At 39.6% G+C, this 21,058-nt stretch overlaps 1 protein-coding gene across 3 annotated transcripts in view; it reads left to right on the top strand.

Moving 5' to 3' along the window:
- Positions 1-21,058, top strand: part of uacab (uveal autoantigen with coiled-coil domains and ankyrin repeats b) — a 44,146-nt gene that overhangs the window by 6,018 nt on the left and 17,070 nt on the right. The window contains exons 1-2 of one of the 3 annotated variants that reach the window (XM_080034010.1): positions 1,159-1,275; positions 16,374-16,504. In XM_080034010.1, the coding sequence (XP_079890136.1) occupies positions 1,270-1,275; positions 16,374-16,504 (137 nt within the window). In that variant the 5' untranslated portion in view covers positions 1,159-1,269. Of the gene's footprint in view, positions 1-1,158; positions 1,276-15,638; positions 15,687-16,373; positions 16,505-21,058 lie in introns of those variants that run through there. The other 2 variants (XM_080034009.1, XM_080034008.1) reach the window with 2 other exon arrangements.

Here is a 21,058-nt window from a genome sequence, read left to right on the forward strand (position 1 = left end):
TGTATATCACAGTGGTAGTTGTCATTTAAAGCTGATTTAAAAAAAAAATGGGAAATCATTTGAAACATGCTTTTATTTTTAGGTATCACTATTAACAACGCTACAATTGTAGCCTTAAATTATTCAAATCTTCAGCGCTATGCTATATAGATGTAGGCAAATCTTTTTTCTATAAATCTATACTTAAATAATGTACTTAGAATCTCAATCAGGATTTTAGATAGATAATAACTGATATTTTACTTAACCCCCAATGGTTTAAAGATCTCCTATTATACTACTTTTCTGGTCTTAATTTCTCATTAATGACTCCTGTAGAGCAACCTGACTCGAATCACAGCACGAAAACTATGTACATTTTCGGTAAACTCTTCCTCTCATCTGGGTGCATTCAGCATTCTCTGTCAACACTTGGCGTCGTCCTTCTCCGCCCCCTCGCCCCCCTCCTGCAAACCCCACTCCTTTTGTGATTGGTTACCTTCCGGAAGTTATTTGAAAAAAAAAGAAGACTTGTGGGGGCATGGCAGGAGCGTGCCTGAGCATGTTGCAGCATTACCATACATGGAAAATCCGGATTGATTTATGTAGATAAATCCCGGAAATTTGAACAAGTGAATCGCGACCGAGGTTCCTAGTGTTTAGCGCTCTGCACAGCCACCCCAGACGGTCAGCAGGGAATACGTCTAAATGCATTTAAGTCATTAATTGACACTTTAGTATGGTTAAACATGACTATAAATCATTATAACAACGTTTACAGGTCATAAAAGTTGAAAAAGCATAATAAGTGCTCTTTAATGAATGTTGTGATAACAATGTCAGTACTGTACATGGATTGGCTTGCCTGCAGTTTTCCAGAGAAATCTGGTTATACAAATACAGCAGAAAAGTAGAAAATATACAGTATATTCTGTCAGGAAGAAGATGTGATTGTTTTATCAAAATGCACCAATGACTGTGATGCAGAGACAGAAGATCCTATCGCAGAAAGCCTCATCTTTGAGAGATAGCATCTTAACAAAATGTCTGCTGTAGCGTATCATGTGTTTTCTGTTACAGAAGGATGAGAAGTTTGTGGATTTCCATGAGCCTGGTGTGGGAACCTTTAGGATGTTTTGCAACCTCCTAAACTTTGAAGAATCTTTCTCGAGCTGTTGAGCAGCCTTTACGACCCTGAGCACCAACTGAACGTTATCAAGTCAAAGCCTCCTTTGGCAAGTTAAGGCTCCAACTCTGAGACACCCGGCTGGCAGTGTTACCCCTCGGCTGATGGGGGTGAGAAGGTTTGGGATTTGAAAAATCCCCTTTTCCTCCCTCATCTTCAAAGCATGCATTTAGTTTGCTTTGGGGGGTTTGAGTTGTTAATGTTTTGTTTCAGTTTATCCTCCCAAGTCACACAACAAGACTATTTAAAGCTCCTCTGACAGGCGCCTGTCAGACTAAATTACTGGTCTGCTTGCTGTCGTGTCAGGAAGATGTTCATGCTATACAATGGAGCAGCAAGATGGCTGTCAAACATTAATACAAGGCATGACAAAAAGTGCTCAGTTTTTTTGTTCCAAATCATTCCCCCAGTCAGCCACAACAATGAATAGTACTGTTAGAAATTTGCACTGTTGTCTATAGAAATTCTCTACTGTATACCGAATACCAACCCTATTTGAACTCCTGTAGAAATAGAGAAATAATATCATATCAAAAACTTGAAAAGAAAGAGACATGAGTGGCTTTCAAATGGACTGATATGGTAAAATGATTTGTATTCATATGAATAAGACTAACAGCCTCCACACACATCCTGTTACTTCTGCCTCTCGTGCTTTTTTTGGACACATATGGAACGTCCCAACTGCTGCAGCGCTGCTTCTAAAAGCTCAGTCTTTCTACATAGTTTTCATAGATATATGAAGTTATTTCATGTCATTTTATGATGCATATGATTAATATTGAGTTTTGACAGTTATCCGTGTGCATCATTGCCTTTTTTTTTTTTGACACATTTTTGCTTGTTGGAAGTCTTATTTTGAAAGAGACATACCAGGAAATGGTGAAACTACAGCGAAAGCTGCTGGTATGAAGTCAATATGACTGTCAACAGAGTATTTCTCTATCAGTTAAAGCAGAGAGACACGAGAGAGATGTGCGTCTCTCCGAAAAGACGAGGCGAGCCTCCTGAGGTAAAGTGTAGCATCGCTGCAGACTCGCCGTCCGAGGTTGGATGTATGGCCGCTGTAGTGTGATTACACGGTCGGTGAAAAAAAAGTCAGACGCAGACGTGCAGTAGAGGTAGAATGTGTGTTTCAGGGGTTATAGTTCAAAGCTCCACTAATGGCTCATAGCAGCTGAGATGATGATTAAATCCCGCAATTGTATAGAAAACCAATGGTACGTTTTAACATTGGGTTTTATATCTTCCATGGGTTTATTGTGTGTAAAGTTCACATTTTGTCTAGAGGCCATATCATAATTAAATTACATTCTCCACAATTACATTTCTGGGAAAATGAATCTTGTTTTGTTACTGAATACGGGACTAATTCCCTATCCCTTTATTTACAATGTTTCATTCACTGTGCCAGACGGCCGTGAGCAGAAGGTTTGCAGTGAAAATGGATTTGCTAGATGTGCGTCAGTGATAAATAATGAGAAAATGTAAGAGCCTTTCTTTACTTTTGCTGCTTGTGTGCTGAATTGTTTCGGAAGATTTTGATTGCTTCATGGCCCAAAGTGACACTTTGGGCCAGATGGTTTGTCTCTGGAAAACTATGCGGGTCAGCAAAACCATTAGGTGACTGTGTGAACATATCGAATTTCATGGGAGTCTGGCCTGTGTGGTTGACATCTTTATAAGAAAAAAAATGGATATCTCCATTTTTCTCCACATTTGTTTCCCTTAGTTCTGCAGCTTTCCCTGTTCTATAAAATATCAATCTTACTGTATGTGTTCACATAGACATTTTCCTTATATCCACTGTAGAACTCTCAGACTGCATAAGCAGAAGTTTGTTTTAGGCTGGACGTTGTGTTGGCTGTAGAGTAGGTGGTAGCGTGACGGTCTGTGTTTTTAGGATTAACGTCTGGCTCCCTGGGGGCAGCCATGAGGTCATCCCAGTAGTGTTCCCATGCTGCGCCAGCAACGGCCCGCATGGAGCAGGGAGCTGACTCTGTGGAAGAGCCACCACGAAGCATAAGTGATTGTGTGGTGGCAAACGTGCTTGTGTGTCTTTTGTTTATTGTTTGTTGCTCTTCTTGTGTGAGTCTGGATGACCATGCGGTTGTGTGTATGTAAAGTTAATTGTGTGTGTGTGTGTGTTTTGGGTTAGTGATGGAGAGATTACCAATGTTGGGGGAGGTTAGCATGTGAGAGGGAGCTGAGCTTATTGACTGACTTTGGGTGGGCTGCAGCTGACATCAGCCCCCACCACACACACACACACACACACACTCGTACAGTCAGGCATGCTGAGCAACAGGGGCACAAAGATTTTGCTGATGAAGAACAAAGTGTGTATAATGGCTCAGACTTAGTCTAAGTCTCATCAAGCTGTGCTCTGTGTGTGTCTCTGTCTCTCTGCAGATTAGACAAAATGTCTCTGTCTGCTTTATCAGAAACTTGAAGTAAGTAACACTTTTTGGGCGGACGTTTCGATACTTTTTGTGAGAGTCTCATGAAAGCATGAGAAAGACAATGGTGGAGCCAATAATCCTTTGTTTGCAACAGAAATGTCACCATACTTGTTATTCAGTGTGTCCTTTTGTTATCGTTCATTGATAAGTTGTCTGTTAAGTTTGTATTTGAGAACTCGTTTGCAACCAGGTTTTATTAACTACAGTTGGGTAATTTTTTTTAAAATTCATGTGTATGTTGTTTTGCATGTGTGGGGAAAAAAAAAAAAAAAAAGATCATCGCTACATTGTCTCTGTTGAGTACGTTATGATGAAACACAAAGTGAAACCAAGTGATGTTGTTGAGGTTGATTTTAGAAAGATGGTGATGTCACAGTAGTAAGTCAGCAGCTTTTCCATAGGTCCACATAGGAGATATTTTTGAGATGTGTAAAGAGACAATTCCAGGAAGACCTGCTAAGACAGAGAATAGGTGGAGCATTTGACTTGTCAAAGGAACAAGTTACTACCTGCTTTGGATCTACCTGATCATTATCCTACACCTTGGGAGTCAAGTGTTGTTGTTTTTTTGTATTGGGATTTGGGAACCTGAAATTTGTTTTCATTTTCTGTACTGTAGCACAGTACTGTGTTCTTTACACAGATTTGGGTTGAGGTCTTAATGCTTTGGCATATTGTATGGTATTTTTTTACCGTTTCTTGGAATACAGTGTGTTGCATGTAATAACTGGTGCCGTGCTTAGTGGGTGTGGGCCTCTGACTAATGGTATTTGTTGCCGTCTAACAAATGAAAGTTGTTAAATGGCATTTAGCAGACATTCTTTAACCCATTGATGACTATGGCAATCTAGGATGTCCTTAATGCCTTAGGGTTTTCTGAAAAAAATAGTACGAATTGTCAAGTCTACCAAAACCTTAATATCTAAGCCTGCGTAGCACATAGAAACATGAAATAAAATACATTTAAAAGTTAAGGTTCACAGGTTTTATTTAAACATGCTCCCTTAGCGCTTACAAACCAACAGCCGATCAGCTGGTCCAAACGGCTGTATACCACGGAGATGAAAACAAAACTGAAACTTACCTATCGCCTGGCTGGGCTGAATTTGAGTTGGAGCAGCAAAATATAGCTTAAATTCATAAATATTGTTAATAAATAGATCCAATGTGTTGTGTGATTTTCGTCAGTAGCCTACAGTAGTAGACCTAGATTCTGCGCTCCGAACGACACTAACTGTTCAGTAATGCACTATCGCCGACACAGCCGGCTTATTTTTTTATTATTATTTTTTATTTTGAATTTTTTTTATTGGCGTGATTTTCAGCAAACCACACAACTTTTCGGTGGTCACGTGGTCTTAAAAAATCGACAACCCACCTCATTTGTATTTGAACCAATGACGGTGCATTCTATGTTGCGCACGCCATGAAAATTACTAATTAGATAAAGTAACAATGCTGCGATACAATTTGGCATCGCGCAGCAGCCGTCATCAATGGGTTAACTCATTCCATAAGATTATGGAAAAAATTGTTTTCATGTTTTTACAAAGTCTAGTCCATTTGACCATGCCTGCAGACACATTCCACACCTTGCCTGTGTGTGACTTGCAAGTGCTAGCTAAACAAGCATCATCACTTGTGTTTGTGCCCAAGTACCAGCAAGACCCAGGAGTTCTTCATTTAACCAAATACGGGCATTTAAGTCTGACATGAAGACTCCTGTGATGTTTTTGCTAATACTGCCTCATCATTTTCTTTAGGTGAGATTAAAACAACTGCCCTCATTCCTCACATTACTCCCTTCAGCCACACAACGTTAAAGTTCCACTGTTGCATGCATAAACACCGGTGGTAGACACAATTTTTCAGTCTGGGTATCTTTTTCCCCCTTCTCTCTAGTGTGTTCCCTTATTCTTCTCATGGCATAAATATGCTAATTTTAGTGTGTATTCAAAAAAGCATCTCTTTAAGAAAATCACATCTTTGTTAATTTACTTAAATGTTTGTGCATTAGTGACCTGACTGTTCTATACTTGCTGGAAATGATTGTTATAGCCCCACAGTGTTCAGCATGCCCTGTTCATTTTCTTTTCTCTTCATATCATCAGACCAGCTGGAATAATATCAGCCACACTATCAGGCATCTAGAGCCAAAGCCCATATACCTGCTTGTTTTTGAATTCCTCTGGTTCAGGACACTGTTATTATCATGAAGGCTGTTAAAATGTGTCAGCTGAGCTGTTGACATTGTACAGGAAAAGGGTATTTTAACCTTTTACAAACGATACAGAATGGTTGCCTTTTTATAATAACTTAAGGAATTCTTGTTTTGAAATGGAACAGTTTATTTTAAAAGGCCTATTGCCTCAGCACATGCGACTACGATTCTGAAAAACATTTCTCTCTTTACTTTTTCACTAAATTTAGTATTCAGGAATTGTTCGTTCCAGACTGGGAGTCTATACAGCCACAATAGCAGCTCTTTGCTAGTTTGGCAGATGTACTGTTTTTACTGTGCTCTCTCAGTTTACCATGTTATCAAGTTAGTGAATAAACAACTTTGGATATCTGTTCCAAATCAAATTGCAAACCACTTAATAGTTGTTGAGATATTTTACTGAAAAACTAAAATGTCAACCATAATGGTGGTAGTCGGAGGATCACTGAAGTATTATGATGCATCATCTGGGAACCATGAATGTCTGTACAAAGTTTGTGCCAATACACTTGAAATATGTATCTTATCTTCTTTTCATTATATCAGCGACTTTTTGTAACCCACAGTTACACTACAAAGAGTTAAAAAAAATCAGGATGCTTTTGCATTTAAAGGATGAGTGTTTATATTCTGAAATTGCAAGCTCAACTTCCTGTCATGAAATGCACAAGTTTCATGGTGTCTCTGTCAATTTAGAACTGTTGTCTTAATGCATATACAGGTCCTTCTCATATAATTAGCATATTGTGATCAAGTTGATTATTTTCCATAATGTAATGATAATAATTGAACTTTCATATATTTTAGATTCATTGCACACCAACTGAAATATTTCAGGTCTTTTGTTGTTTTAACCCATTGATGACGGCTGCTGCGCGATGCCACATTGGCTCTCCTGCCTGATGCTGCGTCGCGCAGCATTATTACTTTATCTAATTTTCATGGCATTCCCAGCATAGAATGCACTGTCATTGGTTCAAATACACATGAGGTGGGTTTTGTTGATTTTTTTAAGACCACGTGACCACCCAAAAGTTGTGTGGTTTGCCGAAAATCATGTCAATCAAAAAAATAAAAAATAAAAAAATAAAACAAAATAATAAAAAAAAATACGCCGGCTGTGTCGGCGACAGAACAGTTAGTGGCGTTTGGTGCGCAGAATCAAGGTCTACTATAGACTACTGATGAAAATCACACAACACATTGCATCTATTTATTAACAATATTTAATAATTTTCTAATTCATCTAATTTTGACGATTTTTTGAAATATTTGTTAGTTTGTAAGCGCTAAGGGAGCATGTTTAAATAAAACCTGTGCACCTTAACTTTTAAATGTATTTTATTTCATGTTTCTATGTGCTACACAGGCTTAGATATTAAGGTTTTGGTAGACTTGACAATTCGTACTATTTTTTCAGAAAACCCTCAGGCATTAAGGACATGCATCCTAGATTGCCATAGTCATCAATGGGTTAATACTGATGATTTTGGCATACAGCTCATGAAAACCCCAAATTCCTATCTAAAAAAATTAGCATATCATGAAAAGGTACTCTAAACGAGCTCTTAACCTAATCATCTGAATCAACTAATTAACTCTAAACACCTGCAAAAGATTCCTGAGGCTTTTAAAAACTCCCAGCCTGGTTCATTACTCAAAACCGCAATCATGGGTAAGACTGCCGACCTGACTGCTGTCCAGAAGGCCATCATTGACACCCTCAAGCAAGAGGGTAAGACACAGAAAGAAATTTGTGAGCGAATAGGTTGTTCCCAGAGTGCTGTATCAAGGCACCTCTGTGGGAAGGAAAAAGTGTGGCAGAAAACGCTGCACAACCAGAAGAGGTGACCGGACCCTGAGGAGGATTGTGGAGAAGGGCCGATTCAAGACCTTGGGGGACCTGCGGAAGCAGTGGACTGAGTCTGGAGTAGAAACATCCAGAGCCACCGTGCACAGGCGTATGCAGGAAATGGGTTACAGGTGCAGCATTCCCCAGGTCAAGCCACTTTTGAAACAGAAACAGAAACAGCGGCAGAAGCGCCTGACCTGGGCTACAGAGAAGCAGCACTGGACTGTTGCTCAGTGGTCCAAAGTACTTTTTTCGGATGAAAGCAAATTTTGCATGTCATTCGGAAATCAAGGTGCCAGAGTCTGGAGGAAGACTGGGGAGAAGGAAATGCCAAAATGCCTGAAGTCCAGTGTCAAGTACCCACAGTCAGTGATGGTCTGGGGTTCCATGTCAGCTGCTGGTGTTGGTCCACTGTGTTTTATCAAAGGCAGCTAGCTATCAGGAGATTTTGGAGCACTTCATGCTTCCATCTGCTGAAAAGCTTTATGGAGATGAAGATTTAATTTTTCAACAAGACCTGGCACCTGCTCACAGTGCCAAAACCACTGGTAAATGGTTTACTGACCATGGTATTACTGTGCTCAATTGGCCTGCCAACTCTCCTGACCTGAACCCCATAGAGAATCTGTGGGATATTGTGAAGAGGAAGTTGAGAGACACCAGACCCAACACTGTGGATGAGCTTAAGGCCGCTATCGAAGCATCCTGGGCCTCCATAACACCTCAGCAGTGCCACAGGCTGATTGCCTCCATGCCACGCCGCATTGAAGCAGTCATTTCTGCGAAAGGATTCCCGACCAAGTATTGAGTACATAACTGAACATAATTATTTGAAGGTTGACTTTCTTGTATTAAAAACACTTTTCTTTTATTGGTCGGATGAAATATGCTAATTTTTTGAGATAGGGATTTTTGGTTTTTCTTTACTTTTTTGCCAAAATCATCAATATTAAAACAATAAAAGGCTTGAACTACTTCAGTTGTGTGTAATGAATCTAAACTATATGAAAGTCTAATACAGTACATTACAGAAAATATTGAACTTTATCACAATATGCTAATTATATGAGAAGGACCTGTATACTTAATAAAAATTCTTCAAAAGATGTGAAAAACACTTTAGGGGTACAGTGAAATCCATTAAGGTTGTTGAAATAAGAAAGTATTACTGTAAGTGACGTTTTGTACAGATTCAATAAAAGTGGACTATTTTGACATATCTCTCATGAATATTGTCTTTAACCATATCTGCCTTTACTGGGGAGTTGGCAGGGGGCAAAGTTCACAGGGTTTGTTCTACTGGAAAGTTGATCTCCTGTCCAGGCAGCGGGTGTCGGAAGTAGAAGCAAATGGCAAGGAAAAGCTCTGCCCTCTGGGTCATAAGTCGTCTAAAATGGTGTGACCCAGCAGCTGGACAGACTAGCCTCAAAATATGGGATCAATGGGCAACACAAGTGAGGATATCTTGAGAGGGTCAGCAAATAACTCCCAGTAATCCACTCTCCCACATGGGTTTTATTGTGGTTTCAACATACTCGGGTTTAAATGAAGTCTCCTAAAACTGACCTGTTATCAGTTTTTCAAATTTTTGATGGACAGGCTTTTCAAGGCATATTTTTACAATTGTCTTAGAATTGACCTAAAATCGTGGAATCAATATTTAGTAAGGCCATGGAAGCCACATATTGTTTCCCTCACAGATACTGTATCCTTACCCTAGCAATCAATATTTTGATTAAATATTGTTACAAATCACCAATTCCATGCTTATTAAGCAATAATGCTTATTAAGCATTAAGTAACAGTTAATTAATGTACCCAGATAATTTGTTTTCTTTTTTTTCTTTTTGTGAAGTCATTTAAACATACATTTTGTTTATTGTATTTTTATGCTTTTCATTTGTTTTGTATTGTTTTTGATATGTCTGAAATAAAATAAAAAATTCAAATTCAAGTGTTTCCAAAAAAATCTATATTCAGTTGTTTCTCATATAATCAGAATATCTTGAAAAAGTTAATTATTTTCCCATAATTTAATTCAAAAAGTAAAACTTCACATACTCTAGATTCAATACAAAGTGAAATATGTCAGTCCTTTTTGTTTAATTTTGCAGATTAAGCCTTATGGCTCATGAAAATCAAAAGTCCAGCATCTCAAAATATAAGAATATTACAGAAGACCAATCAAAAATAGGATTCATAATACAGAAATGTCACCCTTTTTGTCCATGTATCCACTCAATACTTGGTTAGGTTCCTGTTACTCAAATTGTTGCATCCATGCGGCACGGCATGGAGGTGATCAGACGGTGTGGCAATGCTGAGCGGTTATGGAAGCCAAGGTTGCTTTGATAGCGGCCTTCAGCTCGTCTCTATTGTTGGGTCGGGTGTGTCTCATCTTCCTCTTGACAATACACCCTAGATTCTCTATGGGGTTCAGGTTAGGCGAGTTGGCCGTCAAATGACACACAATATTACCATGGTCAACCAACCAGTTACTAGTGGTGTTGGCACTGTGGGTATGTGCCCAGTCTAGCTGGAAAAGGAAATTGGCATCTCCATATAGCTTGTCAGCAGACGGAAGCATGAAGTGCTTTAAAATCTCCTGGTAGAAGGCTGCGTTGACTGTAGACTTGATAAAACACAGTGGACCAACTCCAGCAGATAACATGGTGCCCCAAATCATCAGTGGCTTTCCTGTGTCTTTGCTGTAGATGTTTCCACAGCCACCACTAGTGTCACACAGCAGTGAGATCTCCCAAAAGATGAGAACGCCACACCTGAAAGGTTTGAAAACAATCATTGTGGCGCACAAAGCTGTGGATAGGATGGGCCGTGGTTTGTAGAAGGCATATGGTTTTTTTGACTACTGAAGTATTGGCAATTTTTTCCTATGTCAAATTAAATATCATTGAAGACGACAATTCCTCCCCCTTTCCTCTGTTTCCGGTAAACAGATATAAGTTGTTGGTTTGGACATGTCATCTTTCTCTTCCCCACTGGATGGCGTGTCTGTCAGTCTGTCTGACCTCCTGCATGCAGTCACACTCTGCTCGGCAAGAGTGAGTGGTCCTGTGTTTAGCAGCTAACCAGATATGCAGCGAGTGCCTCGTGTACATACCAAAACCCCCTGGACACCTGGCCTGAACCATCAGTGGGGCTTAGGCCTCAAAGCGTCAACTTACCTGTTCCATAATGACAGATTGACAAGCATGCTGTGTCTTGTCACTTTCTAACCTCTCCACATCTACACCTTATTTCCCCTCCTCTCTTTCTCTCCTCCTGAGGGGTCTAATTTGCACTCTACCTGTCACCACTTCATGCAGGTCTATGGTCACAGATTAAAAGTGCTGTGGATGGGAGTGTAAAAACCCAACTGAAACACCCTGCTGATTGTGAGAGGGAGTTGCACATAGAGAACATTTTCCTTTTTAAAAATCCTAACTGAATAAATAAACTGCCATCCACTACTGTGATTATTTTAGTTGTTGGAATAACGATGGAATAAAAGGACAACCCTCTATCCAGCATTGCTTGTCTTTTTAATTTTCCTTCTTGGGAAATGTCTGCGACTAATTTCTAGACGTGTCTGGCTCAGTTTCTGGTATTTCAGTTTTCTTTGAAGCTCGGTAAACAACTGTTGCAAATGGGAGTTTTGGCGTTTCAATGCAATAAGTCATCTTCTCACTGAGAGATTTACACAGCATGCAGCTATTTTAATGTCACACACACCTGTCTCTGAGGATGAATGGTGAATCTTGGAAAAGAAAAGGTGTAATGTGTTGTATTGGAAAGTGACACAAGTCGTCAGATGAAAAAATTGTCTGAGGAATTAGGAGCTCTGTTATTTGTTTGAACTGGATTCAGTTGGTTTGTGCGTTAGGTATGTTGGACTTATACAAACAATTAAATAACTTGCATAATAAACAAGATATTTATTCTGATAGATGGCAAGAAACTGTAAACAGAATATTATGTAATCAAAATCCATTGCAGACGAAATGTGGAGGTCATGCTAACATTTTATTACACTGTATGAGCGTTGAAATAAAATGGTTAATTTTACTGTTGTTTGCTCTGATGTTTACTGTACTGAAGGTCGATGAAATTGTGCCCTTGCATGGCCATCATCCTAGTTTTGGTTTTGAATTGAATGTTTCCTTTATTTCACAAATTGGTCTATAATAACTTCTTACCTCTACTTGTTGAGAACTCTAATTTATTTGACATTGTCTTTTGCATTTCATGATTGTTTACATTAGCCATGCTACTGGCATGGCTCTAGGGATAGCAATGCAGGTCTTTCGGTTGTTCCACCTCTGTAGCTCAACAATTTCAGATTTTCATGTCCAAGAATTCAATTGAAATTGTTTTGGTTCATGGGTTGATATAATTTGGATGGATAACAGCAACATTTTACACACATTCTTATCCAACTTTAGATTATTCCTTAACTCACCATTACTTTAAAGTAATGATATTCCCTTCAGCCTCAGCTCTACTTTGTGTTCAGTGCTAATTAGCAAATTGTAGCATGCTAACACACTAAACCAAAGGTGTGGACTTGATGAACATCGAATCTGCAATATCGCTCATCAACTGTCAAAGGTTTACCATTACATGACATAATGTCTGCTCACAGATGTCTCCTGGGATCGCTATCGTCCCCATAGTCGTGATCTTATGAAACCACATCAGTGAATGCTGTTTGGCACTGGACACCACTCCACTAACACTTAACATAGTGGCATATTGCTTTATGTTTTGGTCTTGGCTTCAGGCTGTCATCAGATGACCAGAGAGATATTTCCTGCTGGTGATTTCATCTGTGAGGACACAAGAGCCCTGATAGTCTGGCCCGGGGCTGAGAGGGGAAGGAAACTGAGGTGTTGGAAAGAGTTACAGCCGGTAGACTGTGATGGAAAACCAAACTGAAATTGACTGTCTCAGACAAGCCCAGAATAAAGTGTGAGGACAGGTAGAGGCCTAATCTGATTCAGTGTCAGGTGATGTTTTTGTGTCCCAAGGTCACTGTGTTAGAAATAGAAGTTTAGGTAATGTGTTTGTTTGAGTTGCATGCAACTAGGGTCGGAATATTGTTTCAGCGTGAACTTCACCGTGTACATGTCCCTAGACAAACTACGGAGGATGCAATGCAATCAGGAGAAGTTGCTAGTCCAAAGTTGTTCTATTTTGCCTCTTAAAGTCTGCATTTGTGCAAAAAATTTTAATACCTCAACTGTTTATATATATTTATTTATATTTTCATGGTAATGCATTTGCATGAAAATGTGTCCAGATTTCCATGGTTTAGAATCTCAGTCTTGTTTAAATTTCCTTCTGATGTTGGCTGTAAAGAATTAACACCTTTCCAGAGATTGTTTGTGAAATCAGATCAAATGACCAATCGCAATCATTTCCTCTATGGTGTGATTTGCCAGGGAACAATGAAATAAATACATGCTTAAAGACATGTGCTGTAGCCTTGATTCATCCAACTTAGAAATTAGTAAATAGTCAGGAGGTTGCAATTAAAAAATTTAAATTGTTGATGAATGAAAATGCTACCGCTGTTTATAGAAATACAATATTTGATTTGAATAGAAAAGACATGAACAAATTAAAGCTGGGACCCAAAAATCTATGCACCTACACTTTGCAAAAATAAATTAAAATAGTAAAAAAAAAATCCCTCAATGTGTATCCCTACACACACCTCAGATTAAATGTTGTTGAGCTCAGTAATTTAAAATAGATGTAACACATATTCAGGTGCTGGAATTAGTTTTCATTATTTCAGCAGGGTCCCATTCCAGCGTGCGAAAGTAAAGCAGGGAGATATGTTGACATCACATTGCGTCATGATAATAAAACTAGATATGATCATGTGCTTATGTCCTCATCTTTCCCGGTCTCGAAGACTGCAGTACAGTTCAGTGATTCAACTTGAGATACATTTGACTGTGTTTAGCTCTAAGTGAAAAAAAGTAGGTTATCTCAGCCAAACACGGTTAACACCAAAATCACTCAAACATATGTAACATGAAGTTATGCTTTAAAACCTATCATGTCCCTTGCTTGTGTCAGTATCGAGCAGCTCTCCTTGAAAGTGAGTGACTCCCTCAGTGGCAACTCCTGCCTGCTAACAGCCCCTATCATTAACTGGGACATTAACAGATTCCCAAACAAATACACACACACACACACACACACACACACACACACACACCAGCACACCCAATGAGAGATATTTACGTGACCTATGTACAGTATGCTCTGTGGCTAGGTGCCATTTTGGCGCCTTTGTCTCTATGCTAGGGTGAGCAGCTTTCGTAAGTTGACACCTACTTCTGCATATGACATGTCATGTGGAGGAGCTCTTTTTGCATGTTTGTGGATATCGGTGCCGCTCTGGTAACGCCAGTCTGGCAGCGGACAGTAACACAAGGCCACAAGGAGCTGATGTAGTGTGTGGAATAAACATGTCGCCCTTTACCTCTTCTTCCATTCCTTGGATCACTGTCTCTGTACTTCTTTTTTTATCTTTTAATGTTTAACTAATACAAGTTGTGCTTTTGCAGCGTTTACCATTTGGCAATTAGTGTACCACTATGTTTTTATTGTTTGTATGTTTTTATAGTCTTCATTTTTAACCTTTTATTCTTGTGAAGCACTTTATTTCTGAGAAACGTGCTATAGTAAATAAAAGTATTGTTTTTATTATTCACATTTTTATAAAGTAAAGGGGCAGTGTCGTTGTAGTTTTTGTTGGGGCTGCAGACAGCTGGTTGTAAAAAGGCTGACATCTAACCTTGCTACCGTGCAGCTAGGATCAGGGAGGGCTTTGGAGCCACACCACCCTCTTTAGATGGATGGGTTTACAGCTTGGCCCAGTGGTGTCCTGTGTGGGTCAGTGCCAAGACCACTTCAAATGTGCAAACCATAATCCCCCCTCCCGACATTAATATTTTCAGACGGAGGCAAGCAGGGAGCACGGTGGGTGGTGGCAATGTAAGCAAGGTCTTTTTGGCTGGCCTTGTTTCATGCTGGCAGTGCTGATAGACACTAAAGCCATTACTCATGGCGCAGGCATGTCCAGAATGTATTCTTAGCCCCGGTCTTCCTATCAGTCACTACAGAAAGGTTGGAGGGTCAAAAAATAAAGAGGTAACCAGTCTACAGTGCTGTCTGCACCACTGCTGTTTACCAGGGAGGGGGTGATATTTTAAACCTGGGAGAGCTCACATATTTACTCCACTGAGCCTGACTGACTTTCCATTTGGTTGAGTGAAGACACTGGAGACCACTGAGGACAGAAGAGACGGAGAGAGAAGCTCTTTACTTACTCCTTGATAAGCAAGCAGCTTGCAGCATTTACTGTCCCAGAAAAAGAGGAAGAATATCAAAACAAAAGAAGACTGAGTTAAGCAGAAGTTTTGAGGGCAAAGGTGAGAGAATAGAGGGAAAGAAACTCGGGGGAGGCTAAAGGAAGCCAGGCTGAGCTGACTTTTCCCCCAGAGGAGGAGTTGCAGTTGCCGGCCAGGGCAGGTCCCAGGGCTGGCAGGGCTGGCCCTACTGCTTCTCCACCTCCATTCCTTCCTCCTTTCACTCCTCCTCCTCCTCCCTTTATCCATCAACCAAACTGCTGTGCAGTGATGAACGTACAGGCAGAGCCTACGAAAAACGCTGGAATGCTCAGAAAATCCTGCCAAATGAACTTCTCTTCCTCAAGCGAGGGAAAATCTAGAGGTTGAGCCTCTTCTGAAGCAGAGACTGTCACCCTTTTGTCTTATTTTCCATTTTTAAGTTGCACTCACTGGTGGAGTGCACTGAGAGACAGAGGGGAATTTTTTTTATACGATTTGTTTTTCTCCAATTTTGTTTTTGTGAACCGGCACACTGGCGACGTTTTCAGTAGCACGGTGCAAGGACCAGCTCCACTCACCCAAGATGAGCCGCTGGTTAAAATGCACGTCCATGCACTTTGTAGGTATTCATTGTCACTCATTTAAGTTTGTCACTTAAAGTTATTTTGTGGTCGTTTTACCTTTTTATCTTAAATTACACAAAAACAACTGGTGATCACATTAACAACGTGGTAATGCATAGAATGAATTATTCCTGAAACCTGAGTCAAGCGGTTACATTTGGAAAGTTATCATTGGTGGATCAATTTGTTGACTCGGTAATTGGTTTATTAAAACAGCATATTCTACATGTACTCAAACTGAATTGTGTATAATATATGGTATTGGTTTCACTTAGTTGCTGCTGTGCACATTATTGTTTGTGATGAATCTCAATTCAGGTTGTAATTTGTACTTGCTTGTCATGTTTGTCCTCCAGTATACAGCACTCTCTTAAATGTGCTTCCCACAAATCTTAAGAGTAATCTGTTCCCATGCTTGGTAGCCATCACTCATTAGGGGGATTTTTTGAAACTGCAGTACAGCACATTCTTGGCACAATCTGCATTGCCTGAAGTCTATTATTGTACTTAAAAAGAAGAAATTATGGTTCTGTCTGTCTTTGTGCTTCCTATGCATTCAACACTGTTGTCATTTAATATAACGGGAAACCTAGTTATCGGTTTTGACCTCTGTTTAACAGAGTTCAACTAGGGACATACTGTCAAACATACTGTGTCTAATAGTTCCCTATTTCCATTATCAGAACACAGACTGGAACAAGTATGATGATCGGTTGATGAAAGCAGTGGAACGTGGCGAGGTGGACAAGGTTGCTGCTGTCCTTAGCAAGAAGGGCATCATCCCCACCAAGCTCGATCTGGAAGGACGTTCTGCGTGAGTACACACACACACGCACACACACACACACAATGTTGACATATGTTTACGTCAAACGGATGTAACTTTATAAAAGACACTTTCAACAATCAGATAGAAATGCACATACATTGTATATTATTGAACATCTACACATTCTTTATACAAAAACTTCTGTTGGTTTTCTCTTGATCTTAACCATCTACTATGCCCTTTCAATATTTTTGAACCTAAAAATGCTGCACATTGCAGATTCCGAACAGTAGTCTACCCACCACACATTCCTGACCCTGTTTCCCAGATAAAGCATCCATAGATGGGAATTCTTCTGCAACTAAGATACTCCTACTCAAACATAGTTTTACCTCTACCGCTTATATGACATTGCCATGTCTCCTTGCATGACCCTCTAAGAAAAAAAAACATGTTGAACATTTCAGCCTCAACCCTTGATCTAGCTGCTCTGCATATGAAAGGCATTCCCATTGCATATTATCATGTTGTGTCAATTTTTCTTTCCAAAAACGTCCCTTTTTTAGTTTCCATCTTATTGAGGGTCAGTGTGGGAGTTGGTATAAAGAATGTTTGTGGCGGCAGCAGGCTTGACCACATTGGCCTGAGGCTGTTTGTGTAGTCTCCACAGGAAATGACTCCCAGCAAATTCAGATCAGATCCACTGTGGTTCTTGCAACACCAAGTTTAACATTGAGGCCCAGCTGCAGGCTATTATCAGGATCCCTTGATATCTAAAAGGGCCGTGTTTTATATGGTAGGGGGAACCTGAGGTTTAGGGATTTTCGTGCTTTGCATTGGGATGAATTTACTCCTTCGATAGCTTCAAGTCAAAGAGGTAAACAAAAAAAAGATAAGATGGGAAGAAATGAATGTTGTAGGGGAAACAGTTACTAAACCTAGCAGAAATATACACAGTGAGTTATCTGTTTTTTCATATTGAACATCCAAGACCAAAGCTATTTAAGGTATCTCATAAAGACCTTTTATTCTGGTCCTATTAATGATCGTAATGGCCGGCCTTGGAAACCAACGCATTGAGCTAGTTAAAAAAAGCAGGTACTTTGTTTTCTTCCTAAATGAAACCAGATTCCAACACCAACATTTTGGGAGGACAGGCGCCCGAAATGTAATCCTAGATAAATGAAGAAGTCATTGGTCTTTGGCCTGTGCTTCATGTTTATTTTGACAAAGGCTTTGTTGGAGCACATAACTATATAGAGCACCAGATCCCACAAGCAAAGGTACTGAGTATTTTCAGCAGTGGGTGAAACTCTCTGTTGGCACCATCCAAAAGAGCAATTATTGTGTGCAAATAAACAGAATTGTATACACACAACCTGATAAATTCCTGGTCTCACAAAGTCACAATAAGGTGCTAGAATTCTTCAGAACTAAATCCAGAACGGTGGCTGCCAGTATTGCAGACTGCAGTTAGTGACTAGTAATGACAGACTGTAGAGGTTGTTGTGCACAAACCCAGTCACGCTCATCATTTAGTGTTCCCCTGCTGGCCGTCTAGACCAGACCAGAATCCCTTTTACTGAACATTTATTGGAAGAGGACAAGCTTTTGCCCAATCTACCCGAAATAAGAGTGAACCACCTTCCCACCTCAGCCAGTCTGCTTATAGGTCAGTGGGCCACACACGGATTGACACGTGTCTATGGTTTTCTGGTCAGCAAAGGAATGTCAATTGCCAATCCCTTGTTATCATGGCTGTCGGTGGCAAAACTAATTACAAACGGGTACCCTCGATATGTATAATTAGGTGAGCCCTCAATTAGCCTCACTCTGTTCAGATAATTAATTCTGCTCCAACTGTTCTATCACAGCTTCCAGCTGTGTAAACAGTTTACATATCTGCCATGGATTTAGCTGGATCCCATTGAGTGAAGCCAACTCATCACACCTGCTCATTTTGTGCTGTTGTAATAGCTAGATGACAAGGGCTTAGCAGCAACTCCACATGACAGCACACCACTCGAGACACTGGCACTGACTAAAGATACTGATGCCTGTGCATTGTTTGTCAGGTTTAGCAGTAGGGCCCAACCGATATGGATTTTTGGGTGCCGATGCCGATTATTTTCTGAGAAAAATTACGATAATGATTAAATCGGCCGATTATAATATTTTTAAAATCCCATAAATATATATTGAAAAATTTTACTTTTTTGAACCCTTAAATATATATAAATACTTGTTACTGTCGATAGGTGTACAGGAACTTTTTATTTATTGAAATATGCATTATCTAAAAAAGAATAAAGTGTTACAAATACGTCTAAAGTGACATGACGCATTTTCAAACTCAGAACATTAAGCATTTTATGTAACTGCACCAAACCCTCTGGAACTCCCTCCCTCCAAACATCAGCATCTTAGACTAAATAAACTCATTCAAAAGTCAACTCAAAACTCACCTCTTTAAGAAAGCATAATTACACCTGACTCCACGTCCACTCCAAACCTTATCTTTTAATTTGTCTGTATTTTGTTTTCTTTTTCTTGAAGTATGATTTTCTATATGTTTGATGTAAAGTGTCTTCGAATGACCTCCTATAAAGCACTATATAAATTCTATATAATAACTATAGTAATATCAACTACTATTAACAGTCAAGAAGTCACCAATGCTATTGGTGTCAGGGGGAACTGTCAAGTGTGAATTAATCTAATGTATTACAACACACCTGCTGCTGCTGTTAATATGCTATAAGGCTTCCTCCGGGGCAGCAATCATCTTACTCAACATGATTGCTGAGAAATAAAAAAAATAAATAAAAAATCGATTAAATCGGCCGGCCGATATATCTATTTAGCAGTAATACATTTTGTGCTCAAGTGCCTTTTTTAAGAATAACAATTGCAAGCTGTGAGTATTCACTGTTGGATCAGTATGATGTTCATGCGACCGATTTAGAACAAAGGATATATAGTATTTGTTTTTTAATTAAAGGGAATGTTAGCCTTTTAATTATGTGGACTGCATTGACAACACTGCACACGCATATTGTGGGTCTATACTGACTTTCACTTCTTGAACAAGTTCCTGACCACTAGACAGTCCTTACCAATAACAAACAACCGACTTGAATCTTGTACAATCTATACAACATGGAAATAATAAAGCTAGTACTTTGACTGTTGTGCCTTAAGAGGCACCCTTCATCATATGGTTCAGCTGTCAGTGTATACACTCTGGTTGACTCTTCTCTGTCCACTCTCTAAAAATAGCACCGTATCCCATAGGCTGTTAACCTGAAAGCCGCCCAAGGAGTAAGTGTGAAGATGAAATGACATAGCTGAATGTGCTCTCTTAAAGCATGACCCATAGGTCTATTAAAATTAATCTCTAACCCTTTTACTGAGTTCTCCAGCAGGGTAGGCAGTGTATCTTAACCGAGCATTTGTGTTGGTTGTTTCAGTGTCTGACTCTGACATTTAGCTGTTCGGTCGATTTCTCAGTGTGTTTGCAGTCTAGGTTGCACTGAGAGTTATTCACTTTCTATGGTTGTCTAGTTTAGTGGATTTAAAAATCAACTCTTTCTATGTTTTGTATGATCATTTGTATAGTGATAATGTACTGTTGGAAATAAAGGATTTTCAGCCTTAAACATTTTGGTAGCTCTTAGTGCCACTCACTGTCAAACAATTAAATATCCTTATTCATCACACATTCATCTACTTAAGGAATCTACTACATAAGTTCAAGTCTGCAATAATGTCTTTTGACTCTGTTCAGAAACATTCATTTAGCTTTCCTGTGGACAGTGATGTGGCCCATGAACTTGGCAAGTCAAATCACTTTTATCCACTTAACTTGGATAGCTCCGCTTCCTGTCTGCTGATAGGTCTGCTTCCTGTCTGCTGTTTGCCCCAAGAGGTCAGGACCCTCAACTGCTCCCCAGAGAACGAGCATCTCTTGGCCATCAACACGGCTTTTAATACCCGCGCCAGTGTTGAGGTGACAGCCTAGCTGTCTCCTTGGCAGATACCTCAGGGTTAGTGTATAAACAGGTTCATGTGGCTTGATGGGTGACAGACCGAGATTGGTTTACACGCAAGTGCTTTGCAGACTTTCATGGCCGGTGACAGCAGTGCTGCTGTGAGTTAAATCAGTAGAGGGGAACAGGAATGTTAACCATGAAAAGTAAGGATTAAAGACATCATGTCGGCAAAAGCATGCGTTGTGGTAATTGAACATGAATTTAAAAAATAAATCATTAGCAGATGGAATTTACCTGGTTCTCACAGAAATGTAGATATTCTGGTTTCTTTTTTTTACCCACAACATTTAAAGGACTTCTTTTCAATCTTGTTTAAAAAGTTCAGTTTTGAGTTTCATCTGCTGTTTCCAAGTTCAAGAATGAACAAAAAGGTTTTCAACATGTAATGGTAACATTATTCTTAAACCTCCAATTTGAATGGGGAATATTTGTGCAGTAATTAAATTTTTAATATATTTAAAAAGATAAATAATGATAGTTCTCACATATATAACTATAAAGCTGATACAGCAGGAACGTTTGTTGGCCTTTAGTTACCTTGGATTCA

The sequence above is a fragment of the Ammodytes marinus genome (genome assembly GCF_949987685.1).
Source record: "Ammodytes marinus genome assembly, chromosome: 1".
NCBI lineage: Eukaryota > Metazoa > Chordata > Actinopteri > Uranoscopiformes > Ammodytidae > Ammodytes > Ammodytes marinus.